Source organism: Elephantulus edwardii, unplaced genomic scaffold (genome assembly GCF_000299155.1).
Source record: "Elephantulus edwardii isolate Elephantulus edwardi_28Jun2011 unplaced genomic scaffold, EleEdw1.0 scaffold00193, whole genome shotgun sequence".
Lineage (NCBI taxonomy): Eukaryota > Metazoa > Chordata > Mammalia > Macroscelidea > Macroscelididae > Elephantulus > Elephantulus edwardii.
This window is the reverse complement of record NW_006399943.1, coordinates 64,891-76,973: the sequence shown is the minus strand read 5'-3', so window position 1 is coordinate 76,973 and position 12,083 is coordinate 64,891. Positions and strand designations below refer to the sequence as shown.

At 50.5% G+C, this 12,083-nt stretch overlaps 1 protein-coding gene across 1 annotated transcript in view; it reads left to right on the top strand.

Moving 5' to 3' along the window:
* Positions 1 to 12,083, top strand: part of CTCFL (CCCTC-binding factor (zinc finger protein)-like) — a 92,007-nt gene that overhangs the window by 46,268 nt on the left and 33,656 nt on the right. Inside the window, exon 12 of the mRNA XM_006896915.1 lies at positions 4,223 to 4,292. Coding sequence (XP_006896977.1) covers positions 4,223 to 4,292 — 70 coding nt within the window. The remainder of the gene's footprint in view (positions 1 to 4,222; positions 4,293 to 12,083) is intronic.

Sequence of the window (12,083 nt, the reverse complement as noted above, 5' to 3'; positions counted from 1 at the left end):
AACAGGTGTGCTCCCAGCTCAGAGCTTGTGAACAGGTGTGCTCCCAGCCCAGAGCTTGTAAACAGGTGTGCTCCCAGCCCAGAGCTCGTACATCGCCGCAGGTCGGATCCATCCTTACTCACTCGGAGGATCAAGATGGGCAGTGTCCTCTTGTGTGCGCCAGTCTCAGCCTCGGAAACCCAGCAGAGGCTCACTTAGGAGTCAGGCCTGACTCGGTGCCAAAGAGTGTGTGTTTTGAGGGTTTGAGTTGTTTTCAAATAAAAATTGGAACGTGGAACAGAATTTCAGATTCTCATTGAATCCTGACCCACTAGACCCACAGAGGCTGAAGGAATCCCTGAGGGCACCGTCCTGAGCTGCACTCTTCAACCTGGAACAGAGACCGTTCTCTGAAATCACCTCTTAACAAAGGAGCCGGTGAGCTCACCAAGTGAAGACTATCATCTCCTTGAGAAACGTGCTGCTTTCAAAATGACCTGTGTGAGGCAGGCGGACGACCCTTCCTCGAAAGCAGAGAGGAGTTCAGGGCCGCCATCCCAAACCCTGAGAGGGGCCAGCTGTTGGGGAAATCATAGACTGACACATGTCACTCATCCATTCGTGCAGGAATTGGTGCAGCGAAGCATGCTTTGCTCTGTGTACTTGCACCAAAAATACAATAAATTTTTGTTGTTGTTGTTTTTTATTTTTGTGTGAGTGTACCGTCAAATGAGATCTGACTGGTACAGGAGGAGATTGTCCCTCCTTCCCCGGCAGAGCATCTGGTGGATTTGAACCGTGTGCCTCTGGGATTGTAGTTGCAGCTCCTTGCCACTAGGCCACCAGAGCGCCCCAATAAATGTATTTTTAAAAAACTGACCATGTGAGTGGTCTGTCCATCCCTCTGGAACCTCTAACAGGGTCAGGGGGCCCCCATCGCTCCCTGCTTCTAAGTCCTGCTGAACCTCCCAGCATTGTTGGAAGCAGCGATTTCACCACAGACAGACGGATAGTGGCTGCACGTGAGACACGTGAGCTGGAAACGGAGCCCAGGTCGCCGCGTGGAAGGTGGAGTCACAGCTGACAATCACAAAGTGTCGTCGCTGGTTTTGGAAAGGCCCCCTCCCCGGTTTAAGGCTTCCGTTTCCTCCTCTGCAAAATGAGGGTGATAGAAGTTACTTGACAGGGCGGCCACAGAGTTCCCCACTTGAGCAAGATCTGCATCTTCTTGCAAGGCCAACAGCGTCCCCTCCCCGGTTGTGACACCCCAAAATGTCTCCAGACACTGTCACGTGTCACCTGCTTGAGAACTCTCTCAGGGGGAAACACCGAACAGTTACATAAACGGGAAAGAAAAGTGGCTTTTATTGTGCATACTGGAGAAAGCAGAGAGCTGGTGGTCAGACCCCAGGGGTCACAACCCAGCAGTCTAGACAATTCAAAAAGCCAGTAAAGGTTCTACCTTCCCATGAGTTACTAAAACTAGCCCCTCAGGTCGATTTTTACAAAATTCTTCTCTGATACAAGGTGACGTCAGAAGGTCTTTGTAGGTGCCCAGGACTTTTAGTAGAGACGGCAAAGGCGGGAAAAACAAAGGTGAAGACTTCAGGAAGGCTTTCTTACTATTGCAAAGTGGTCTGTGAGAGTCTGAAAACATTTTTCTTTTACCCAGAAAAAGGTGTTGGATGGCGGGGTAGGGTTGGGGAGTGGGGTGTGCTATATCGATGAAGAGGACACTGGAGTTCTGAGCGCTATTGTTCTAGAGAAGGCTTGTTGTTGTGTACCGTTGATGTCACACTGGAACTGACCCATAGCTGTTCCTCCAGCGGGTTTTCCAAAGCGGTAAGTTGCATGGAAGGAGATGGTGCTTCTTTCTCCCACGGAGCGGCAGTGGATTCAAGCCACGTGGTGGGTTCAAACCATGTACCTTTGTAGCTCATTACCGCTAAGGCACCAGAGCTCCTGTCGAGGAGGGTAGGTCTTCTACATTCTAAGCTCATGCGTGGAAGTCGAAGAAACTTCTAGCAAGAGCTTGGTGCTCCTGGAACAAAGCCTGAAGGGCTTTTTGACAGCACCTGGATGTAGGTCACACCCTGCATGCAGGAAGCCGCATCTGCTGCGGGTGGGTCTATGCGCTGGGGGCTTCAGCCTCTACGGCAGAACCATGGGGTGAGCCCAGGAAATGCTTGATGCCAGCTGCCTTTGAGTCATCCCATCTCCTGGTGGCCCCAGACACACAGGAGGAGACACTGTCCAGACCTGCACTGTCCCAGTACCGGTCAGCTGTGGATCAGACTGTTGTGACCCATGGAGTTAACATAAACTGCATCTTGGAAATTAATGTCCAGGCCTTTCCTCCTGGTTTGTGTGCAAGCCCCACTGAAACTCTTCGACATCAAGCCGCTGACTGATGAGTGGGGGCTGCACGGGAAGCACAGTGGCTGCGAATCACACCTGGGTCTCCCGTGTGAAAGGCAGAAACTCAGACATGGAATTATCAGATTGGCAGCCATCGGGGTGCTGGGACTAGGTCCGTCTGGCCAAGGCCTGGGTTCTGCCCCCATGCTGGGCACACAGGCACCTGAGAGGATCCTGAGACAAGGCCAGCTGGGAGCCGGCAGGCCGAGGAATTCTGAAAGAAGGCCTGGCTGGGTGGTGCCTTGTGCCTCTGGACCGAGGCTGTAATTTGGGAAGTCTCTTGTCCTCAGGGTTTCTGAAGAAATCACTTCTCCTAGGAGCACCCCTGGGTGTTCTGCCAGTCTGTCCTTGAACCTGTTGTCTGTCCCAGAGGCGTGGGGGAGGGGGGACTTCTTCCTGGCAATCAGGCTGCTGTGGTCCAGCGTCTGTGACAAGGCCTGGTTTCAGCAAGGAAATTGGTCAAGTCAGATTTCAGGCTGGGAGAAGTTCCTCAAAACACAACACACAAACACAATGTGGATGAACTTTGTATGCAAGCCAATATAAAAGAAATGTTTTTAAAATAACAAACACGGCAAGCTCTGGTGGCCTAGTGGCAAGAAGGTGTACTACAATCCCAAAGGTACGCAGTTCGAATCCACCAGATGCTCTGCTGGAGAAGGAGGAACAATCTCCTCCTGTACCAGTCAGATCTGATTTGACGGTACACACACAAAAATAATAAAAAAATAACAAATACAACACAGAGCAATGGAGGGACAGGTGAGGGTATGCAGCCTCGGGACTTGAGTGTCAACTGTCACCTTTGTCTCTTGTCCTTACCTGCTGTCAAATTGGCTTCAGTTCACACACTCCGTACACAACAGAACAAAGTGCTGCCCAGCCCTGTGCCATCTCCATCATCGCTGGTGCACCTGAGACCCGGCGGGCACCGTGGGTGCTGAGCGCCCTCCCACTTTGGGCCTCATCTTCGGCACTCCATCAATCAGTGCTCTGTTGAACTCCATAAAGTTTTCATTAGCTAATTTTTGAAAGCTGGTTGGCAATCGAGGGGAAAGACAGAGATGGGGACACACAGGAATGGAGGACAGGTCAGAAAGCTTGAAGGCAGGGGGCTAACAGCTGGAAGAACCGAAGCCTCTATGCTGCGCCTTTCTGTGGTTTTATTGAGAATCACCAGGAAGTAAACAAAGGAAAATCACAAGGAAGTAAATAAAAACAAAGAATCAAGGGGAAATAAACCACAAAGAAATCTTTACTAAATAAGGCCTGAATTCTTCTCTATTGTTTACCTTATGCTTATCTCAGGAGAGAGGGATTAGTAAATACAAACGAAGAATTATGGAAAAGCCCGAGATCTGTGGTGTTTAACCTCTGTGAAGCCCAAGGTCTGCATTGGTGCTACAGGGGGAATTCTAGCTTGTATCTATGCCTCCCTCATCTCCTGATGCAGCATTTGGCTAAATATTAATATTAAATCTGATACTCAGCTTCCCACAGGTGGCCAAGCCTTTCTTCCTCCTCTGCCACAGTCTGGAAGCTCCACCAAAAGCTTGTCCACCTTGGGTGACCCAGCTAGTATTTGAAACATCAATGGCATCACTTCCAGCATCACAGCAACATGCAATTGCCCCCACATGACATGCTGAGAGGTGGGCGCCGGGAACTCTCTGTGGTCACAATGTGCACACAAACTGAAGATGCTCCCTTTGGTTGAAATGAGGTGGACTTGGGCCAAGTGACAGTGGACTTCAGAGTCACTTTCAGTGATGGCACTCTCTCTATGTCCAGTCGCCGACATTGATGGCACTCTTTCTGTGTGCAGCCTTGATCAAGGAGCGGCAGATCTTCAAGCAAGATCTGAGTCTCGGCGTACCTGGTGCACCATTTCGGAGGTGAGGGTTGAGCTCACGATGGGCCTGGACACTGAGCTGCCAGACCTGCCGTCCCCACAGCCCACGGTCCCTCCGTGAGATCTCGCTTCTCACCCAGAAAAGAGATGAGCAGGGGACGGGGTCTGCAGAGGAGCACATCCCCAGCTGGCTGAGGGGTTCGTAGCCCCCCAAAACCAAATCCCAACCCGTATGCCTAAGGAATCTTGGTGGTACAAAGGGTTAAGCACCTGGAAAAATCAGTAGCTCCGAGACGGAAAGATGTGTGTCCGCTTCTGTCAAGATGGCAGCGGGGAAACCCTCGTGGGCAGTCCTGTGCTGGAGGGCTGGCCTGAGTTAGAATCACTCCGTGGGCGCGGGTGTTAATGCCTGCGGGTGTAATCTCATTTGGAAATGGCTTGGTTTTGACACGCTGATGATGCGGGATTATTATAGATACATTATGAGATATAAACATGATGAAGCAAACAAATGAAAGAAAAGAGAGACAAGCCATGCGAAGACAGCCCAGGAGCGGAGTCTCAAAGGGGCCAGGACTTTCCTCCAGAGCCGCCTGGGGAAGAAACTTGCCCCAGAACCAGCCCCTGAATTCAGACTTCCTATTTCCTGTTCTGTGAGAGAATAAACGTGTTTGTTAAAGCTTATTCCATCGTAACAGCATTAAACAACTAAGAATTTTGGTGCCAGAAAAGTCAGGTACTTCTCTAACAGAAACCTAAAATGTGGAAGTGGTTTTGGAATTGAGTAATGAGTGGAGGCTGGAAGAGTTTTAAAATGCCTAGACAGCGATGAGTGGAGTAATACAAGCCTAGGTTACCTTGATAAGACTGTTGGTGGCATTATGAACACCAGGGGCGATTTGAGCTATCAGAAAGGTCTCTATCATCTTAGAGAATGCATATGGCACCATCAGTAGAATGTTAATAATTATGTGCCTGTTAAAAGAGTTCTCATGAGGCTTCAACAGGAAATAGTCGATGAGAGATTAGACCGTGGAGGAAAGTTAATGTTTTTAACGCCGAAGGATTTGTGTGAATGATGTTCAAACGTTTGGTGGACAGGAGAACTTGTAAGTGATAAAGCTGAATGGATATCTGGCTGGTGAAATTTCTAAGCAAGATCTTAAAAGGCACATATAGTTTCTCCTTATTATTGATAGGGAGCTTGGCAGCATGATGGTAAGAAGCAGCTCTGCCAACCCAAAGGCGCACGGTTCTAATCCACTAGCTGCTCCATTGGAGAAAGATGGACAATTTCCTCCCATGCAATTAACCGCCTCTGAAAACCCAACAGAGAGTCAGCTACGGGTTGCTTCCAACTCGATGGCACAAACAGCAACAACGTGATATTTGTAACAAAATCCAAGAGGAAAGAGATGGACTTAAAAGTGAACTGTGCAAAATGAGACAGAACTTAAAGATCTGGAAGAGCCTGGTGTACAAACTAAAGACACAAGTCTGAGATGTTCGCCACAGGTGGTGTGTCACAGACATAGATCCTGTGACTCAGGGCTCGAGCCCGGGGCCACAGCAAAAAGCCCATCACCTCAGACTGAAGAGGCAGGAGAAGGAAGGGAAGAGGCCTGTCCTGCAGGCATGACAGGGTACACAGGAGCAACATCTGCTGTCCTGGGGAGAAGGCAAGGATTCCTATTGGGTTAGCTGGTCGAGATCTGACTCTCTTACACCCAGACGACCTTGACTCCAATGTGTGACCAGCTCCATGTTCAAGTGCCAAGGTGACAACATCTCTGCCCGAAGCTGAAGGAGCGGGGTTAACTGTCCAAGGGACAGAAGAATGGGGCTTGCCGGGGCACCACGGGATGCCCGATAGTGTGGGAGGGCCACTTACATGGGGCTAGGAGAACGGGGCACCCAAAGAGGAGAGAGCAGAGTCCCCATCACAATGGACCAGAAGGGGGAGGTCAAGCCCAGGACCAAAGGGCCTCCAGCGGAGTCCAGAGGGCATGGCCAGACCCAGGGAGTCTATGTGGCTCATTCTGCTGGGTTTGGACTTGCTCAGTGGCTGTTATCCGCCCCCAAGGTCCTACCATTTGTAATTGAAACGTCTGCCCCATGCTGGCTCTAACACCGGGCTTTAGGAAAGAAAACTGGGCCAGCCTAGCAGTCAGACCTGCGATTGGCCAAGGATTCAGTAATCTCCGTGAGAAAGGATCTGGGAGGGAGAGAAAAGAATCCCCAAGCGCAGGTAAGTGGGCAACACTCTTCAGAAGCTAAGAGGGAGCTGAGGGTGCTGGTCCCCAGTCCTGACGCTGTGTTAGGCGTGCACAGAAATGCAGAGATGAGTTACGGCGACAGGAGGAAGTGTGCGGGTTATAGGCAAATACGGCATCACTTTCTAGATAGGCCTTGAGCTTCCTTGGATTCTGGTGTGGGGAGGATCACGGATGCTTCTTGGAATCAGTCTCCTGTGGATACCAAGGGCAACTATGGTCTCCATTCACTGTAGTCTCTATTTCACAGTTTCTCTGCTGAGGAGGGATTTCTCCCAACGATGGAATACACCTCGTCTCTCCCATGTTTGATTGAAAACGTTTGGAATGACGGGATATGATGCCGTGAATGCGCGGCAAGGACGTAGGGAGCCCAGGTGGTGTACTCTGGGGGATTTTCGCTGGTGGATTCGAACCTCCTGCCTTTGGGTTATCACCGCTAGGCCTCCGGAGCTCCAGAGGTGGAACTGACAAAAACAGTTTTTATGCTGGTAGAATTTCTGACATCCCACCTTCTGGGCGTTAAAACTCTGCCCACTTCAGTTTCAGACATAAAACCAGACATCAATCTTTGCATTCATTCGCTCCCTCCCTCCCTCCCTCAGATGCCCAGCAGGTGTTTGTATGAGCATCTCCTAAGGGCCAGCACTCTGTCACCTGTGACTGTCACTGTGCATGTCCCCGAGGCCGGGCGGCGGTGTCACTGTGTGTGTCCCTGAGGCCCAGCTGCAGAACCTGAGGGTTTGAGCACACTCTTACCACGATGCTGGTGGGAAACATTTGCTTCTTCTCCTAGTTCCCTGGTGCTGCTGTTACAGAGGTGCCATGAATGGATGGCTTTAACAAACAGAGGGGCAATTTTTTCTAGTTTTGGTGGGCTCTAAACCCACACTAGGGAAGTCTCTCTCTCTCTCTCTCTGTGTTGTTTCACTCTGTGTCTGTCTGTCTCTCTCTCTCTCCCTCCCTGTCTCTCTCCTTCCCTCCCTGTCTCTCTCGGTCTGTCTCTCTGTCTCTCTCTCTCTCTGTGTGTGTGTGTGTGTTGTTTCGCTCTGTGTCTGTCTGTCTGTCTCTCTCTCCCTCCCTGTCTCTCTCCTTCCCTCCCTGTCTCTCTCGGTCTCTCTCTCTCTCTCTCCCTGTCTTTCACTCTCTCTGTCCCTCTGTCAAATCTGGAGGAAGGTCTTTGTTTCCCTCAGCATGTGTAGACCTGGCATTCTTTGGAGACCTCCACACGGCCTGGCCTCCTCTGGGGTCCAGGGTTTCCTCCCTTAGATATCCAGCCCAGAAGACACGGTCCACTCCCGGTGGTTAATTCCTTGGTGATTCGGAGGCCCCTGCCCCCTCGGCTTGCTCTCCTCACCTTTCATCTCTGCTGAACTCAAAGGGGTTACAGCACCTACGGCCAGTGGGGCCAGAGGGTCCCAGAAGCACTGGTAGAATTCACTGCTAGGACAGGACAGGGCCTGCTCCAGGAAGGGGGGTGGGCACACTGCACCCAACACCACCCCATCCCAGCCCTGACCACTGGGGACTCAGTCCTGACAGTGATCACAGCTGAGGCCAGGCCTGGGGAAGGGACAGTATAGGACAGAGTCGGCTCCAGGCAGGGGTTGGGCACGTCGCACCTAACACGACCCCAACCCCGCCCTGCCCACTCCTGGGGACTCGGTCCTGAAAATGATCACAGCTGAGGCCAGGCCTGGGGAAAGAACTGTTCTGAACAGAATCTCCACCTGAGAAGGAAGGTGGGACTCCAGCAGAGATTCTGAAAAGGGCCCCAGGCGCCTCTGGAAGACACGGAGACCCAAGCTTTTGGAGTGGAAGCATCACAACTGTGTCTGCTTTCCAGAACGAAGAGTGATTTCTGCAACCCCACAGTTCTTCACAGTTCACAAAAGGGTCACAGGAAAGTCACAGCCCCAAATGCAGCCAGCACCAGCCTCTGGGCGTGGCCCCAGGGATTCCCTCCCCCAGAACCCCTGTGAGGGGGTGGGTGCTGGATCTGCAAGCCCTCCCTCCCCTAGCAGCACCCCTACAACCCTGGGAGGGTGGGGAATAAAGTTAGTCAAAGACGTCACAGATTCCAAGCGCTACAGATGGGCATATGGGCCCCACAGACAGAAGAGTTCACGGTGGTGCAAATGTTAACTCCGGACTGCCAGAAAGCCTGGCAGTTCAGATCCATCCAGAAGCGCCTCAGAGAAAAGGCCTGGTGATCTGCTTCCCAAAATTCAGCCGCCAGGAGGCCTCTGGAGCAGCTCTGATTACCCAAGTAGTCCCAGGAGTTGAAGTCGGCTCAGCTGCAACTGGTGGTGGTGGTCGTGGTGAGGGTCTCAGGGTGCAATTGTGTGTGGAGGGGGCAGTGGTAGCCTTACCAACACTAAAATAAAGACATTAGAACAGAACCAAGAAGGTGAGAATGTGATCGCAGCAGCCACCACAGCAGGTGCAAAGGCCCTGAGGTGAGGCGTGCGAGCTATGGGAAAAGGACAGCCAGGCGGCCAGCATGCCCCCTCTGGCCTGCCCGAATGCCAGGAACTTTCCGCTTCACCCTCTGCTGCTGACGTTCTCTGACTTTCTGTCATTTTATTATTATTGTAGATGTTGTTTGAGGCTGTCAGATCGATTCTGACTCGGCGCGGTTATGTGTACACGTGAAATGAAATGAGGTCAGCGCCCGCGTCACCCCCACATCTCTGCTATGCTGAAGCCCATTGCTGCAGTCTCTGCGCCACTGTCAGTGTGGATGCTCTTTCACTGACCCCCACCTACTTTTCTCAACATGATGGCCTTTTCCAGAGACCAGTCCTTCCTGACAACAAATCCAAAGAACGTAAGACAAAGCGTGGCCATCCTTGCGTCTAAGAAGCATTGAGGCTGTGATTTGTTCCTCCTTTCAGCAGACCGTGGTATATGCTCACTATTCTTCCCCAGAACCACAACTCAAAGGCACTGATTCTTCTTCTGTCATCCTTATTCACTGACCAACTTTCAGGTTACCTAGGAAGCAATTGAAAACACCCTGGCTTGGATAAGGTGCACCTCAGTCTCTAACCTGATGCTCTTTAGCTCTTTTAAGAAGGACCTTGACAGCAGATTCACCAATGCAACATGTCTTTTTTGATTTCTTGACTGGGACTACCATGAATGTTGATTGTAGATCCAACTAAAAGAAATCATTGACAACTTCAATCTTTTCTCCATCTCTTATGATGTTGTTGTTGTTGTTATGTGCCATCAAGTCGTTTGCGACTCATAGCGACCCTATGTACAACAACCCTAAACCCTGCTCTATCCTGTGCCAATCTCATTGCCTCTGACACATCCATCCCGAGTACCCCAGTCACTGAATCAATCCACCTCATAGAGGGTCTTCCCCTCCTGCGCTGTCCCTCTACTCTGCCCAGCATGATGTCCCTCTCCAAAGACATGTCTCTCCTTACAACATGTCCAAAGTATGTCAGACGAAGCCCCAGAATCCTTGCCTCCAAGGAGCAGCCTGGTTTAATCCTCTCTACGATGAATCTGTTTGTTTTCTTGGCAGTCCATGGTACATTCAATACTCTTCTCCAGCACCACAGCTCAAAGGCGTCAATTCTCCTTCTATCCTCCCTAGTCATTGTCCAACTCTCTGATGCATAACAAGTGATTGCAAAAACCATGGCCTGTATCAGGCGCACCTTAGTCTCCAGAGAGACACCATTGCTCTTGAGTACTTTAGAGAGGTCCCTAACCACAGACTTTCCCATCGCAATACGATTTTTGATTTCCTGGCTACTGGTGCCAAGAGTGTTGACCGTGGAGCCGAGCAAACTGAAGCTGGGAACAATCTCAATTATGATACTGCCCATGAATGACCCGGTGGGGAGGATTTTTATTTTCTTGGTGATGAGATGCACTCTATTTTGAAGGCTGTGATCTTTGAGTATCAGCCGTGCACAGGGGCTGTCCTAATCTTCTCTGTATTCTAATCTGTATCTTCTCTGTATCCCAGTCTCCTCTGTATTGTTCCAGTTTTAGCGTGTGTGTTGCTGAAGGGAACACTGAAGGCTCTAGTCTTTGAACATATGCAGAAAAGGCTTTCAATCTTCACTTTCTAGAAGCAAGGTTGTGCCATCTGCATCATGCAAATGGCAAAATGAGTCTTCTCTGATTCTGACACCACATTCTTCATAGAGTCCAGCTTTGCAAATTATTTGCTCAGCGTACAGACCAAACAGCTATGGACAAAGGATACGACCCTGACACATTTTTTTCCCTTATTTTAAATCATGCTGTGTTCCCTTGTCCTGTTTGGACACCTGTTTCTTGGGGTACATACACATTTCTCATGAGCACATTTATTATTTTCTTTCTTTTTTTGTCATGTGCACATTTAAATAATCTGGCAGCCCATTCTTCTCAATATTAGCTGTAATTTGTTATGATCCACACAGTCAAATGCCTTTGCATAGTCAAGAAAACACAATCAAATATTTTTCTTGAATTCCCCACTTTCAGCCATGGTCCATCAGACGTCAGGAATGATAACTCCTGCACCACGGTCTCTTCTGAAGCCAGCTTGAGTTTCTGGCAGTTCTCTAACAATATACTATTCAAAGCATTCTTTAAAAATTTTTTACTCACATGTGATATTGCTGATATTGCTTGATAATTTCCACATTCTGTTGTTCCACCTTTTTTTGTCATGGGAACAGATAAGGCCCTCTTCCTGTCAGTCTGTTTGTGCTTGTAGGGAGGGGTATTAAGTGGCATCGAACATGGCCACCTTGCACTGCCCTTTGGCAGGTAACAGGCACGGAGGAGAGCAGCTGGCATGTCCCGCAGCTCAGGCAGTCGGTGTATTCTCTCTCCTGATGTGACTGCCTCTCTGACGTAGCTGAGGCACCACTGATGATATGCCCTGGCTTACGGTCACCTGCCCAGACCTCTCCATCCACCAGCAGACACTCAGGACCTGCTGTTACTGCCACAGCCTGACCCGGGGACTGGGGACACCGTGAACACAGGAGGGAGGGCGCCTGTATCCTAACAACGAAAGGCCAAAGAACTCCACCCCACTGCTTTCAAGTTGATCCCAACTCATAGATACCAGCTTCATAGGAAGCTGGATAAGGAGGGGAGTTAAGCATTGGACTGATAATCAAAAGGCTAGTGGTTCAAATCCACCAGCTGTTGTTGAGGGAGAAAAACAAGCTCCTTGGAAACGCTGGGGGAAGTCCTACGTTGTCCTCCACAGACACTGTGAGAGTCTAGCAATGGAGACATAGAATCGGGACAATTCCAGAGGTGACTACTGAAGAGACTCTGTGTTCCTCGGGGCCTCCGTGCCAGCCACCATGGCCACCTAGCTGCTGCCCCAGCCGCAGGGCCTTTGCACCTGCTGTTTTCTCTGCCTGGCATGCCCTTTCTCCACTCCCAGGTGGCCATGACCTCTTTTCCACACAAGTTCCCACTCATATATCACCTACCAAAGGCTTTCCCTGACCAGTGTCCACTGGGGGCTCCAGCCCCATTACTCAGTTATCGCCTGTCCACTGATGCCTCACCTTTAGAAGTCCAGG